At 51.9% G+C, this 14,090-nt stretch overlaps 1 protein-coding gene across 12 annotated transcripts in view; it reads right to left on the bottom strand.

The window, feature by feature from the left end:
• The window catches only part of TNS1 (tensin 1), a 288,617-nt gene that overhangs the window by 36,194 nt on the left and 238,333 nt on the right, over positions 1-14,090 (bottom strand). For 6 of the 12 annotated variants that reach the window (XM_075117712.1, XM_075117716.1, XM_075117714.1 and 3 more), the window contains 4 exons: positions 9,234-9,430; positions 8,788-8,926; positions 3,816-3,908; positions 1,768-1,803 (listed from right to left, as the gene is read on the bottom strand). In XM_075117712.1, coding sequence (XP_074973813.1) covers positions 1,768-1,803; positions 3,816-3,908; positions 8,788-8,926; positions 9,234-9,430 — 465 coding nt within the window. The remainder of the gene's footprint in view (positions 1-1,767; positions 1,804-3,815; positions 3,909-8,787; positions 8,927-9,233; positions 9,431-14,090) is intronic. The other 6 variants (XM_075117717.1, XM_075117720.1, XM_075117722.1 and 3 more) reach the window with 3 other exon arrangements.

The raw sequence follows: 14,090 nt of genomic DNA, 5'->3' as shown, positions 1-14,090 counted from the left end.
CCAAGGAGTAACTCAGAAGTGACTGAAAACAGAGATTCTGAAGGAAAGTGCCATCTCAAACACAGCATCACCATCCGGCTGCAACACATGAAGTAGGAAAGCACAGAGACAGATTGTGTAGGCGTGTAGATTCCAAGCTCTTAACTTCTGTATCAACAAGGCGCTTGCTTATGTTTCGTTTGAAGCTAACATCCCCTACTTATAAACACTTGCACATTCTTGTTTGTCATTCCGCTCGGATCAGATTTGTCTGAAAGGCTGCAGCCACCGAAAGCACAAACTGCACCGCAAGTGAACCTGTTCTAAAGCATGTCATGGCATCTGAAATTCATGAGCTCTGTATCTCTGCTTATATTTTCACTCCCCTCGGGTCAGCAAAAGCACAGAGCTTGGGAGTCTTATGGCCTTAGGGTATCGGTCACAAAACTATCTTAATGACTCAGGAGTCGCTGAGAACTGACCTCTGTGAAATCTATCCCTGTGGTCACAATGGGAGCTCCTGGGGGCTCAGCAGTTAAGAAAATGTGGCCCTTTATTTTGGTACCTAAATTGGAAATGAGCTCTTTGAAAGTCTGTTGCCCATGCTGCTCTGTCTTCACTGAGACTAGCTGGAGGGAAGCTAGCTTGGGTAGGCTAGCCCACGCACACCTTTTGCCATGTAGACATAGGCTAAGCCCTACTGAAAGTCAATGGTTCTCCAACGGTTCCACAACCAGAATGTGGCAGTCTGGCCTGGTGGGTAGGACCAGGAGCCATGCCTAGCGGTCAGAGCAGGAGTAGGCCCTGGTGGCGGGAGGAGGAGTCAAGTGAGGGGTCACAGCTGGAGTCAGAAACCAGGAGTCGGGCCTAAGGTCGGAGCTGGAGTCAGGGCCATAGGTCAGAGAACAAAAGAAGCACCTGTTGTCGCAGCAGGCCAGGTACTGCCAGGTTGCACAGACAGCTTCCAGCAATTCCCTACCCACTTAAATAGCATGCCTGGACAAATCAGAGGTCATGGGTGGTGATGCCAATCGGGGCTTCGCGTGGGCAGCACTTCCCATGGCGTGTTGTGCCCCCCAGGGTTTATAACGTGTGGATCACGCCTCTGCTACAGCTGCCCAGCTGTCACCCCGAGCCCTGCAAACCCGGGTTCTCGTCCTCTGGATCCTTACGCTCTGCCGCTGTTGAAGATGGGACTTAGGCGCTTATGAAAATTTCACCTTTCACCTTTTCACACACTGAGGGAAGCATGGACCAAGGTGAAAAGAACAGTGGTCAGCATCACTACTTCCCCATTATGGGGCGTGCGAGAAGGACAGAGAGCAGTGTACCCCACGGCTGCGGCTCTATCTCATGGCACCGTCCTGACTGGGTTTCAGAACGAACCTCTGCAGAAGCCAGTGCAATGATCTCACGGCACATTGATTCACTGGGGTGGGAACGGCATTCCAGGAAGTACCGCCTGCCAGAAGACAGGAAATGATGCGAGAGCACAAGGAACCAAGTGATGGGCAGAGGCTGAAATGCCACTGCTGGATATCTGATCATTTTCCTGCACACTTCAGTTTCAGGCAGCTCTACCTGGATTTATTTGCTTCGAGATTGGCTCCTACGTATAATTCCCTGGCAGGCCGCACTGCGGTACAATCCTGTATGCACTTTTGACCCTTCTGCATACCACACAAATCAAGCCAACCAGATGTCTCAACATTAATGAGCTTAGCAGTTTCAGCTTCTCTTTTTGGCCAAAAGAATTAACATGAATAAAGAGAAAATATCCCTTCTTACCTTCATCAGATTCAACTACTGCCTCCCCATCTAGCTCTGAGGGGGAAAGACGAGAGATGGAAGAGCAAGGCAGGGAAGGACAGACAGTGGAAGAGAAAGGAAACACGGTGATGCAAAGGGAAGAAAGAGAGAGAGAGAGAAATCGATGTTAATGTTCTCTGCTTTTTCATCCTGGTAAATAACTACATGTGTGCAAGTTACCTGAATTGCCACAGAAACAGGAAAGAGGCCCTGGTTTTTAAAGGTATTTAGGTGCCTAAAACCCATTAGTTTAACACTCACCTGGCCCTCAGCACTCACCTGGCAGTATCATTCCTATGGCTTCACCGCTAACCTTTCCCTACCAACAAGCCCTAGGCAGGGAGATGGTTTATGTCCAAAAGGGATGTTGTTATTCATTATTATTCTGATTCCCTCCACCCTTTGAGAAGCCATTGGCCTTCCCGGTTCAGACGGCAGGTCTGGGGCAGGGCCACACAAGCCTACACTGATTGGCTCTCCGCGTGCTGAGAAAACCCCGCTGGGAACATTCCTAGTGCTGCCTTTTTTCCATCCAATTTTTACGGCTGTGCATCGGCCTTTCTGCTGTTAAACTCTCTGCTGCTCCACATTTATAGCCTGGCTGTAAAAAGGTGCCAGTGGCTGAAATGCTGGTGTCTACAGCCCCAGAATCGGTCCCCAAAGGGGCTTTCCCCACTGTAAACTCTAGTTTCTGCTTCTCTCTGCCTGCGATGAGCAGGATAGACACAAGGCTCCAAACATAAAGGAAGCTCTTGAAAGCCTGTGAAGGGGAGGGGTGGTGCTGGTGAGCTGGGATCTGTCTGGATTAGAAGACAGCTCCTGGGCTCTGGTATCCGTCCCCGAGACAGCTGTCAGAGGCCAGGAGAGGAGTTAGAAGCGGGGCCCGGGGCTCCACTCTGGGGATTCACACAGAGACAGCGGATGCTCTGGATATTGTTTTAACTGGCAAGTTGCACTTTCTCTAGCCCTCTTGAACTGCGGCGAGGTGAGAACGCCACATATAGGTGGAGAGAGTGAGGGAGAAAGGAGGAGCGGGAGTGGAGAGAGAGAGAGCCATAGACAGTCAAATCCTAACTACCTTACGCACTCCTTCAGTACAGCTCCCATCGGGAGCAGCTGACCCTGAGTAAGGACCCTGACCCTGAGTAAGGACCTCGGGTGCTGACCCAGACAGAGAGGGTGACAGAAACCAAGCGCTGGTGGTAATGAGCAACCACTCTACCGGACAGCGTGTTCCTTACCTTCTTGAAGCTTGTTGTTTGATAACGTAGGAATAGCCAGCCTGGGTCAGACCCGCTATGTCCAGCTAGGCCAGTGACCTAACAGTGCCCAGTACCAACTGCTTCAGAGGCAAATGCAAGGAACTCCTACTGTACGCAGCTATGGGACAACCTGCCCATCAGGATGAGTGTAACCTGGTTCTAGGGTTGGAAGGGCTCTCAAGAGGTCATCTAGCTAGCCCATCCTCGGATCTTGGCAGGGGGTCGGGCTAGGTGATCCTTGTGGCCCCTTTGATTCTATGACCCCCTGCATTAAGGCAGAATTTAGTATACCAATACATAAGGACCACTTGATGATTACCCTGTTCTGTTCACTTCCTCTGGGACACCTGACATTGGCAACTGTGGGAAGACAGGAGACCGGGCTAGATGGACCTCTGACCCAGTCTGGCCGCTCTTATGCTTGACAGGCATATTTCTCAACCCCATTGCTGCCACAAGACCCTTCCTCTACTGGCCACAGCCCCTGAGGCACCGCACTGCTGTCCGGCAGCATACAGCTCAGCCTTGGGTGCACATGCCATTGACCAAACCCAGTCAGCCTTAGTGACCCTGACGGGCCGACGTTGCAAATTCAGCCTCAGCAGAAGCCCCTGGAGAAATAAGGCATTCTCAACCTCTCTGTGCAGCAGCATGATTCTATGATTCAATATAGGAGAGAGGGGAATAAGATGCCAGGATGAACTGGCTCTAACTTTCAGCACCTTCTATCTGCAACTGGCCCTCTGACCCCAGCCATTCACTTACCTCCCGCCGGCTGCAGCAGGATCTCGGCTGGGTTATGGGGCTTCAGCCCTAATGCAGACAGCGGGGTCTTGGCCAGGCCGGGTGGGGAGCGCGCTGTAGTCAGGCCAAAAAAAAAAAAAAAAAAATCCAACGGTATCAAAAGAGGAATTAAATTTGAAGCGCAATAAATCCTAGAGTCATCTCGGTTGTTACTAAATGTGAGTTTATAACCTCAGCACTACGTGTCCTACTTAATGACGGTCATTATGTCCTGGCAAGGTGCGTGTGCAACTGGAAACGCTTAAGCCCGCTGGCCTGCAGAAACCACAGGAATGCAGGAGCCGAGAGCAGGCCCCCTTATTAGAAGTGACACCTTTGGCTTCTCTTTTAGGAGACGGTGATTCGGCCAGCCCCGATGCCAGCCACGTGCAGAGGGAAACTAGACACAGGGGAAACAAAGAAACCCCCTGCTGATAATTGATGGACAGTTACAGGAAGACGGATTGAGGGGTCCAGAGGGCAGGGCAGGATTACAAATTCCTTTGATGCCGATAAACCCTGCCTGAGTGTGCTGGGAGCCTGAAGGCCTTGCCTCTTTGAGGAGAGAGCACCTTGGCGAGGCCATTAGGGACAGTCCACCGGCAGGAATGACTTCCCGGGGCTTGCAGGAATCCTAACACTGGGCAAGTCTGCAAAGCAGCAGCCCCCTGGCTGGATAACACCGCCCTCCATTGCCCGAGTGCCTCTCATCCAGGGGATCTCAAAGCACCTTCCCCAATGCTCACTGATTAAGGCTCCCTGCCATGGTTAATTGATGACACCTCCCCACCCTATGAGGGCATTTAGCTGCACTCCCCTCATTGGACAGGTTGGTAAACTGAGGCACCAAAGGTAACATGTCCTGCCCGCAGTGACTTGGGAAGTGGCGGTGCAGCTAGGGCTAGAACCCAGGAGTCCTGACTTCCACACTCCAAAACATGAGACCACCCCAGTATGCGTCTGCTGCGGGGAAGTGCTGCAGAGGCTCACTGCTCAATGCACAGGTTGCCAGAGATGCCTCCAAAAACAGCAGCATTTCCTCTGTAGTCAGACTGATATTAACATAAACACAGTGGGCCAGATTCCGATCTCCGTGCCCTAGATCTAAATCCAGAGGGGCTCCACTGACTTCAACCACGATACTCCAGATTCACCCCGGTGTAAACGAGAACACAATATGGCCCTCAGAAATTCAAACCACCATGCTCACAAAACAGCCCCATTACCTAATCTTCCCCTTGAAAAACTAACTTAGGGCCCACACTTTACGTCGAAGCATTCGCTCTAGTTCTGGTAGAGAGACCTAAACGGTGCCCATGCCATGAACTTTTACACATATGGCGTAGACACACATCTGGAAAACCAGCCAGATGTGCAGCGAGACAGGTATCACATACCCACCAGCCTGTTTACGAATGCACACAACACGTGTTCTATAGCTCGATTGCACGTACATATTCTAGAGACAGAGGCCGGTATGTAGTATGTATGTACAAAGGGGGCTGTGTGTGTATGTATATATATAGCATGTGTGCTATATATAGGGTACACATATGAAGCAGGGAGTGATGGAGCAAATAGATGCAGATGTATATGTGAGATGTGTGTACGACAAGTCTCACAAATAAGGCTTTATAGTGTGTGTGTGTGTGTGTGTGGCGGGGGGAAGGGGGGAGAGTTCTTGCCGTTGATTTCTATCTCCCTGACACTGTATTTTACCGGCTCAAAACAATTCAGGCTTTCTAACTGGGAGGAAGAGACCTCAGGACACAGAAGAGGTGTGGGAATGCTGCAAAAAGCAAAAACAAGGAGACAAATGAGGCTCCAACCTCCCTAAAGGAAATTTGACACATTCCTTTAGCTTTATCCGCTGTTGCATTTCAACCTTCTGACTTACAGATTCAGACGGGCACCCACGCTGGCAGCGGGAGGAGGCGGGAGAGGCAGGCGTGGAAACAAAAGCCAGTCCTCATGAGCTCACGTTTTCACGGCTGCTACGTTGGTTAGAACTGTTTGCTCAATGCAGATGAATTACTGGGAAACCAAGCAATTCCACGGACGGGCCAAGACATTCCAGCCAAGTGTTACCGCTAATGCACTGAGCCTGCTTGATCGAGAAGCTGGCCAGGGATGAGATGCAAAACACACCCGGTTTTGCACTGGGTAAGGGATGTTGCCCTGAGGGCACATCTCAAGCCTCTACTATTAACCTGTCACTCTGAAATTCATCCACAGAAGGAACTGCTGGCAAGAAGCCCCTGCAGTGTGCTGAGCATTCAAAGTGAAGCCGAATGTCCCCGCCACACCCTCACCCTTCATCCCCAACGGGAGAAGACCTTACCCAGATGTGTGTTTCTCAGGGGAAGGGGTGGCACCAAAGGGGTTAAAAACAACTCTCCTGCTAAACTTGGTGTGTAGCAACTGCAGTCACCAACGAGGGCTGAGCGCAAAACAGATGTTTCAATGCGCTGGAAATTCAAAATAAAAGCTTTGGGGCTTGAACAGAAAACTCATTTTTTTCTAAATTTTCAGCAAGTCAAAAAGTTGAAGAAGAAAAAAAACAACCCTTGTTCCAGGTCAAAGGAAACCCGAAATGAAACGTTTCACATTCAACTGTTTGAAAAGATTTTTCGGATTTTTATAAAACAAAATTAAAGGAAATGTGGAAAGGAAAAATTGAAATGTTTCAGTCAAAAAAACCCTAAAAACCCTAAAAAATAAAATGCTGGAAAAATTCAGAACAATTTGACAAGATTGACGTGAATTTGGGAATGTTCTGGTGTCACCAAATCTCCATCTTTCACCCCCCAAAAAAATTTTGATGGAAAATCTTTGCCCAGCACTAGTCTGTGGCCGTAGGACATCCATACGGGGCAGAGACAGGAGATGTGGAGAATACAGTTTGGGAGGTGACTGCCGTGTTGGAAAATCTCTCCTGATCAGGACCAGAGCATCTCAATCCATTTTCAGCTCCTCTATTCCACTTTTCAATGCACAGGAACATCAGATGTGGCCATTGCTTTTTTCCCCAGTTGCTCACCAATGCATTGTGCTGGTGCACACTGATTCAGCCGTGCCCCTGTGGCACCGTGGGACAGCGGCAAGAACCGGTCACAGCGGAATTCACTTCTTCCAAACCTACCACCAAGTTATCAAGGGTTAGCCAGTAGGACGCATGCTTGGCTGGAGGAGTCAGGAGGTCAGAACATGCAACGGGAAGTTCGAGGGTCAGACTTTCCCAGCAACTTGCAAGGACCGGACAATTCCAGCAGCAAAGCAACTGCTGAAACCTCCTTTGCCTGCCTTAGGTTCAGCAGAGCACCTGCATGTTAAGTAGCATCTAACTCCCCTTGTCATTCCCCCTTCCCATCTGCAAATCTGTTCAGGTAAAGGGGATTCACCTTGCACTCGGCTACATGCCATGGGCTCCTATCTGGACATCCGGATATGAACGGTGAATGGATTTGAATGGACAGTGCAACCCCAAATGTGCCTTCTTTAAAGGGAGTGGAATACCATGCAATACACATATGTGCATACACAGCATGTCTTTAGCTAGGTACACGGGGGGAACATGATAGTCCTTAGTTTAAGCTCTTAGAGGCAAGGACAATATTTGCATGATAGGATTGCACAGTTCCGACCGTGCTGGGACTCTGATTACAGCTTGTCCGCGGCGTAGTACAAAGGACTTTTTGGCTTGGTCGAAGCAGATCAGCCCAAATAAATGCTGATACCAACTTTATCCTACTCCTGGCCAGCATGTATCCCATCTCAGGGGATACATGAAACCCTCTTTGGGGAATATTTCAGGGAGCTTTAAAACAATTGCATCGGGACTATTTTTCAGAAACTTCCAAACTAGCTGCCATAGCCACCATGGGTCCAACTGTCCAGGACTTGGCGGAAGCCATAAAAATGGACCTAAAATAGCCTTTCTGTGCACCCCCACACAAAAAATCACTGGTTTAAAATCAACTCTCCCTTCCAGAGCTAGGAGCAGGTGCTGGGTCTGAATGGGAGAAAGTTCCTCCTTCCGGCTTTGTCAGACTGTGAGGGTCACTTCAAAGTGGTGCCATCTCGAAAAGCTGTCACTGACGCGGGACTGATGGAGATCCCTAAACAGCTCTGTAATTGAGCCAGCTGTTGCCAGCTGTTTGGATTCCTCCCCATCCCCCAAAATATTTGCTTTTTTAAAACTCTCGGGAGCTCGTTAGCCAACAGCATGTCTGTGAGACTCACACTGAGCGCAGGGGGGCTGCCTGGGGACAGCTTTCCGGGGTGGACGTTCAGTTTGGGATTCTACACGAGTCCCTCTAAAAAGGAGGGGATCGGCTGCGAAAGTGATCGCTCTGAGTTTAACTTTGGAGCAACACGCTGCCGAGGAAAGCGACATGACCAGAGATTTAGGCCCGGCATGCCGGAGAGTATCCCAAAGCTATTTGGCATCATGCAGCAGCCATCACCCAGAAGACGAAGTGGTGAGAGCCAGGGCTATGTGTTACATATACCATGTGGCATGGAACCCAATTGAAATGGGAGTCTCCTCAGTATACGGAGATAGTTTTATTTTCAGGGTGTTTTCATAGCAGATGGGGACGTGCCCCCCCCAAAATAGGGTTTAATTTTTTCCATCACATGCCCTCAGGGGTCCCCAGGACAGATATATTATTTTACACCCCGCTATCTGTAAAACTTGGCTGTCAAAATGAAATAACAATGAAATCAAGGAAATCTGCAGCGCGTGGAGTGGCAGAGGGTGGTGTCAAGCAGAGAAGAGAAGTGACAGGGAAGGAATTGCCATGGGAAAGGGGTGGAGGGATGAGAGAACGAGAGAGAGAGATTAAATGGCGGCAGGTGTCTGGAATTTGGAGCTGCTTGACCTACTGCTTTTATCTGGCTTTGCTAGAGCCGCCCGCTGGTTCCCACCGCCTCCCGGAGCCGCGGAACTTACGCAGGTGACCATAAGGGGTTTGCGGCGAGACAGGAAAGGCAGGGGTTGGGGGAGAGATCTCACCACCGCTGGAGGGTGGGCTGGTTGGCGAGGTCCCCTCCAGCTCTTCAAAGGCCTCCTTGTAGCTATGGAGATGAGGCTGCAGAAGAAAGCAAGCGAGGCTGAGTCAGTTGTGGAAATAGCAGACCCCAGGCAAACACAGCCCCATTACAGAAACCTGATCCTCAGCCACCCACCAACCCAGGCTCGCGGCCGCTGGGGCTTCATTGCCAGAAAGAACTAGGGACTTTCTTCAGCTTCTTTGTGGGTCTCTGGCAAGCCTCAGCCCCCTCCTCCCACCCCCTGGCAACTGGGGTTGAATGGCAAGGTCCCCCTCCAGCAGGGCTATCCACATTACCACACGCCCCGCTACAAAGCAGCAGGGGGAAAGACCAAGGAAAAGGCACCTCTTTGGGCCTCCCTCCCGGGTTGGCGGCAATGCTGCTGACCACCTCTGGCGAGAAGCTGTGGACCGGCGATCGGGCAGTGGGGCTCCGGGGCGTGCCGGGCTCCTGGGGACTGTTCTCGTACTGGCCGTCACTGGTCGTGCGTCTTCGGCTCGGCGCTCCGGGCTCCTCTGGGGACTTGTCCCGTGACTCCACCCCTGGAATTCAAACACAAGGAGGGAAGCACTCGTTAAAAAGGACGATGCCCAGCAACAGGCTCATCCAGGTTCAAATTCACCCTCAGGGAACCACGTGGCAGCTGGCACGTTGGTGATTTATCTGAAGCACGAGCCACTCCTCACCTGATGACTCCAGCTCCTTGGCATCTTGGGGCTCTCCCTGAGGACTCTTTACCCCCAAACATTTTTAAAGGGCCATCTGTACTGCCTTAAAGGGCCTGCATAAAGGCTAGGGGAGCTGGAGACTTCTGATTCCTACAGGACAGGCACAGCGTGAGCAGGAGAGCACCCTGCCGCCCTGATCCCGACCTGCAGAGAACCAAGGAACGGGCGTGCCCACTGCCAAAACAGCCTTTGCTCTGCGTGGAGACCCAGTACAGTGCTACAGGGCTTGGTGCTGCAGGAGGGGCTTGTGGTCAGAGGAGACATCGAGCAAAAGTTTGTATCGCGTGTGGTCATCAAAGAACTGGGACTCCTTCCTAAAGAGCGAGGCTAGGCTCTGGCATCCTGACCAGGTATTCTCCCAATACCCTGCCAGTTCCACTGCAGACAATAACTCTTCCCTTTCTGCTCTGCATGACTTCTGTGCTGCCCGGACGATCAGAGACCTGGAGGGCTGGGAGGAGGCACCTCGAGAGGTCATCAAGCTCAGCCTGTCTGCGCTGAGCCAGGACCAAGGTGGATGTTAGCGGCATAGAGTTTAAAACCAGAAGGGACCAGCAGATTATCCAGTCTGACCTCCTGTCTAGCACAGGCCACCCACAGCACCCAGCCACCCGCACACCAAGCCCAACGCCCAGAATCAGTACAAAGCTGCCTTCTGCCCAGAAGTGGATGCCTGTCAATGACAGGGAAAGTGGCCTTTGTAACACGTAAGGCCTGATCCGCAGGGCACCTGCCATTTCCATGACTCCAATGGGATGGAAAATGCACCGTAAATAACCATTAATATTTTGCATCTCCCATTCCCATCACACCTGACAGCCTGTATCTCCATCTCCGTTACACCGCCGCAGGGAGGGTGCTGTCCCCATTTTACAGATGGGAACTGAGGCACAGGGAGATTAAATGACTTGTCCAAAGCCACACTGTGATGGAGCAGGGGATTGAACCTAGGTCTCTCGCTAGTGCCCTAACCACTGGCCCACCTCTTCCCTCTTGATCAATCCTCCGCCTTGCTTTGGAGGCTGCCAGCAGATGTACCAGTTCAGTGCCTGGTTGGAAGGCCATTGCAGTCCGCGGGAGTTTGACTTGGCCAGGCATTGGATCAGGCCGCAGAGCCAGCTGTGATGGTGGCTTTTGGACAGGGAAAAGGACCGAGTCCACAGCCATCAAAGAGAGTGAAATGGACGCTACAGCCATACAAGGCCAGGGAGCCACAGATGGGAGACAGAGCTCAAGAGAGACCCGGGCTGGTTGCGATGGGGAGGGCATCCTGAAGGGATCCTTCTGAGCAGAGGGGCCGAGCAAGTCCAAATAACTAAGCCAGGGATGGGCCCTACAGCCTAAGCGTCACCCCACCCCCGCCCCCCATCCACGGGAACGATCCCCAGAGAAGTGCATCTCAGAGCCTGGCCAGGGAAAACAGGTCTCCATGCCAGGAATCTGGAGCACATTCCAGTCCACTTCTTTGTTTGCATCCCCGCTAGTGGCCAGGCACCCCCCCTTTTCCAGCCCCGCACACAGCAGCCTGGCTGCAAAGAGGCGACACCTCTAGGGAGAGGCTTGCAGGCTTTGTAAAGCTGGTGGGGGGGCGCGTTCCAGCCCTTTGGTGGGCTGGGGTCTCCCCCCGCCCATCAGCTCTTCGCTGCGAGTGGCAGTCAGCCAGGGAGAGCACTTGCGACGGAGCGGGAGCAGGCTTTGGCCTGGATTCCAGCCCCGGAGTGCAGATGTCCACTTTAGCAGAGGGGGAGGGCGGCTGTCTCCATGGCAATGACACCAACTAACATGCAGCACCTGGCCCGGGGGGAAAGCCCTGAGGGAAGGAAGAAGCGGGGAATTGCTAATCCTGCCGAGCAATCATCGCATCACGAAAGCAGCAGCCCGCTGTTCTACCAGGACAGGGATCCTCTCTCCATTCTCCCAGACCGTGCACCTCTCCTAATGCTACAAAGGTGATTAGCTAATTAACCCTCAGCTCAGCACCCTGCTGGGAGGTGGAGAAAGACTTTTATGCCCATTCTTCAGGTGGGGAAACTGAGGTACAGAGTCAAGTATCAGAGGGGTAGCTGTGTTAGTCTGTATCCACAAAAACAACCAGGAGTCCGGTAGCACCTTAAAGACTAACAGATTTATTTGGGCATAAGCTTTCGTGGGTAAAAAACCCACTTCTTCAGATGCATCTTTCTTCAGATTTACACATAGGGCACCAGCAGCAGAACGGGCTCCCGGCACCAGCTCGAATCTGCTAGATCTGATTTCTAAAAGGGCCTGCAGGATTGACAAAAGCCCAAGGGATCCCGATTCCAAAGGCCAGGAAAGCAGCCACAACAGTAAGAAAGGTTCGTACTTATGCCAGTGCCTTTTAGCCCAGGGGTCCCCTATGGGTTTCACGTGCTGGATTTACAGATGGACCAACGCAGGAGCTGATGCTAATTTACTTCCCACAACATCCCCAGGCATAGAACTGAGTTCCATGGAACTGCGCCGGTCACAGAGCACTCATCAGCGTGAATAAACCATCAGGATCCAGCCCTCAGCGTGTCAGGGAATGGGGGTTGGATTGTTCCTCCAAATTGCCCAGCATGCTTTGGGTGCATTTCCTCCAGGGTTGGGGGAAATGAGAAAATTGTTTGCCAAGCTAGCGGCAGGCAGCGGGGCTAGCAGAGGGGAGTGGGCTGCACGGGGCAGTGGGGAGAAGCCTGTACCGGGGCAGTGGGGGAGGGCAGCAGGCTGCATCAATGAGCCAGGGAATGGCCTGCACCAGGGCCTTAGGAGGGGATGGGGAGCTGGCTCAAGGCGCATTTACACCCATTTCTCCCTGCTGCCTAGGAACCCCACATTTAGATCCTGTCCAGGCAGACTCCGCTTTGGAGTTCCTATGACATTCACCGACGTGGCCCTTTAAAGGGGGCTGCTTAACAATCTGAGGTCCTGTCTGCGCCGTGGGGACATTAAAGCTCCCAGGGCACTTTGTGTCAGTGCTGGGGTGTGGCCCTTGGCCAAACTGTCCCCACCTCCTGTCTCTGTCCTGTGGTGCGGCTGCATTTCAAGGCTGGGAGCCATGACCTCTGCAGAAATAGTTTGCGAAGTGCTGTGGGATCCTTTGGGACGAAAGGTGCTGTAGAAGCCCGAGAGACCGTTACACAGTAAACTGAAAATGAAATCGGTAAGTACAGATGCACCTGCATTGCCCAAAGACATATATGCTGCCCCTGTAACTCACCCTTGCCGGTACCTCCCCCGGCCACCCTCAGCAGAGACACACAGACATATTGCGGCTTAGAGACGCTCAGCACTGTTCTCAGAGCCGGGTAGGAAAGTGCTGGAGACCAGCTGGGGCTGTCTACTGTCCTCTCAGATATACACTCTGTCCTTTCATCAGCCTTGGTCCAGTTTGTCACACACAGCCATTCTCTCTCTCTCCCCTCCAGGCAGCCACCTCATAGACCCTGCCTCGAGGAATTTAGCATAACATTGGGCACTAGAAAATGGACTGAGAACCCCAACTTCTTTCACAGAGGCCTCTGAAAAGCCATCAGGTTGGCCCCTGGCTCTTCCTGACTTCCAGAGAACTATTCCTGAATCTCTGAGCTATGCTGATGCCCCCCTTCTTCAGATCTTGAAAAATCTGCTAACGAAATAGGGAGGAAGTTGGCTGCAAGTTCCTGGCACAGGCTGCTTAGCTACATCACTGAAAGACGAAGCCTTTCCAAGGGAGTTTCTAAATAATAATCACAGTAATGATGATAATCACAAAATCACCACACTGGGGAGATGCAAGAGAGCTGAAAGCTGGTGCACAGCCCAAATGGAGTTGCCCACGTAATTGATGGAGGCTGGAAAATTCCATTAACAGCAACTTTGGAACCAAATTCGCCCATCCAGTCTGCTGGAGCCGGCCGCACGTCGGTCATTTGCTGAGCGCACAGGCAATTTCCAGGGGCAGCGATTGCAGAAGAAGCAACCGAAGCGGAAATGAGACTCTGGGGGTAAGAGACTCATTGTACAGGCTGGGTGGGAGAAGGCTCGTCGTGAGTGGGTGGCGGCACGCCAGGCTTCCCACAGGACCGTGCCCGGGGCGTGAGAAGCTGTATGGCAGAGCCCATGCCGTCATCACTGAAAGGGACACAACCAGCTTTCACAATATCACATTTCCAGGGGTAATTTCCTACCCACTTTTGTTAAGTGCCCCGCCGCCCCAAATGACTAGACTGGATAGGAAAAAAAACTTTGTTTGGTGCAGTTAGTAGTATTTTGTGTCCAGTTAGTTAGTTAGGCCGAAGGCCCAGCAGCTTGAAGGTATTTAGGTGCCCAGTTCCCACTGACATCGATACATTGAAACCAATGAGAGTTAGGCACCTAAATACCTGCCCACTGCTGGAGCTTGGGTCTTTAACTCAAGCTGGAACGGCACTTGCTTTTAGTTCAGGAGGCCCCTGGGTCAGCTCCAGCTATAACCAAGCCGGTGACCGTAACG

This window comes from Caretta caretta, chromosome 11 (assembly GCF_965140235.1).
Source record: "Caretta caretta isolate rCarCar2 chromosome 11, rCarCar1.hap1, whole genome shotgun sequence".
Taxonomy (NCBI): domain Eukaryota; kingdom Metazoa; phylum Chordata; order Testudines; family Cheloniidae; genus Caretta; species Caretta caretta.
Note: the sequence above shows the minus strand (reverse complement) of the source record. Positions and strands in the feature narration are given on the sequence as shown.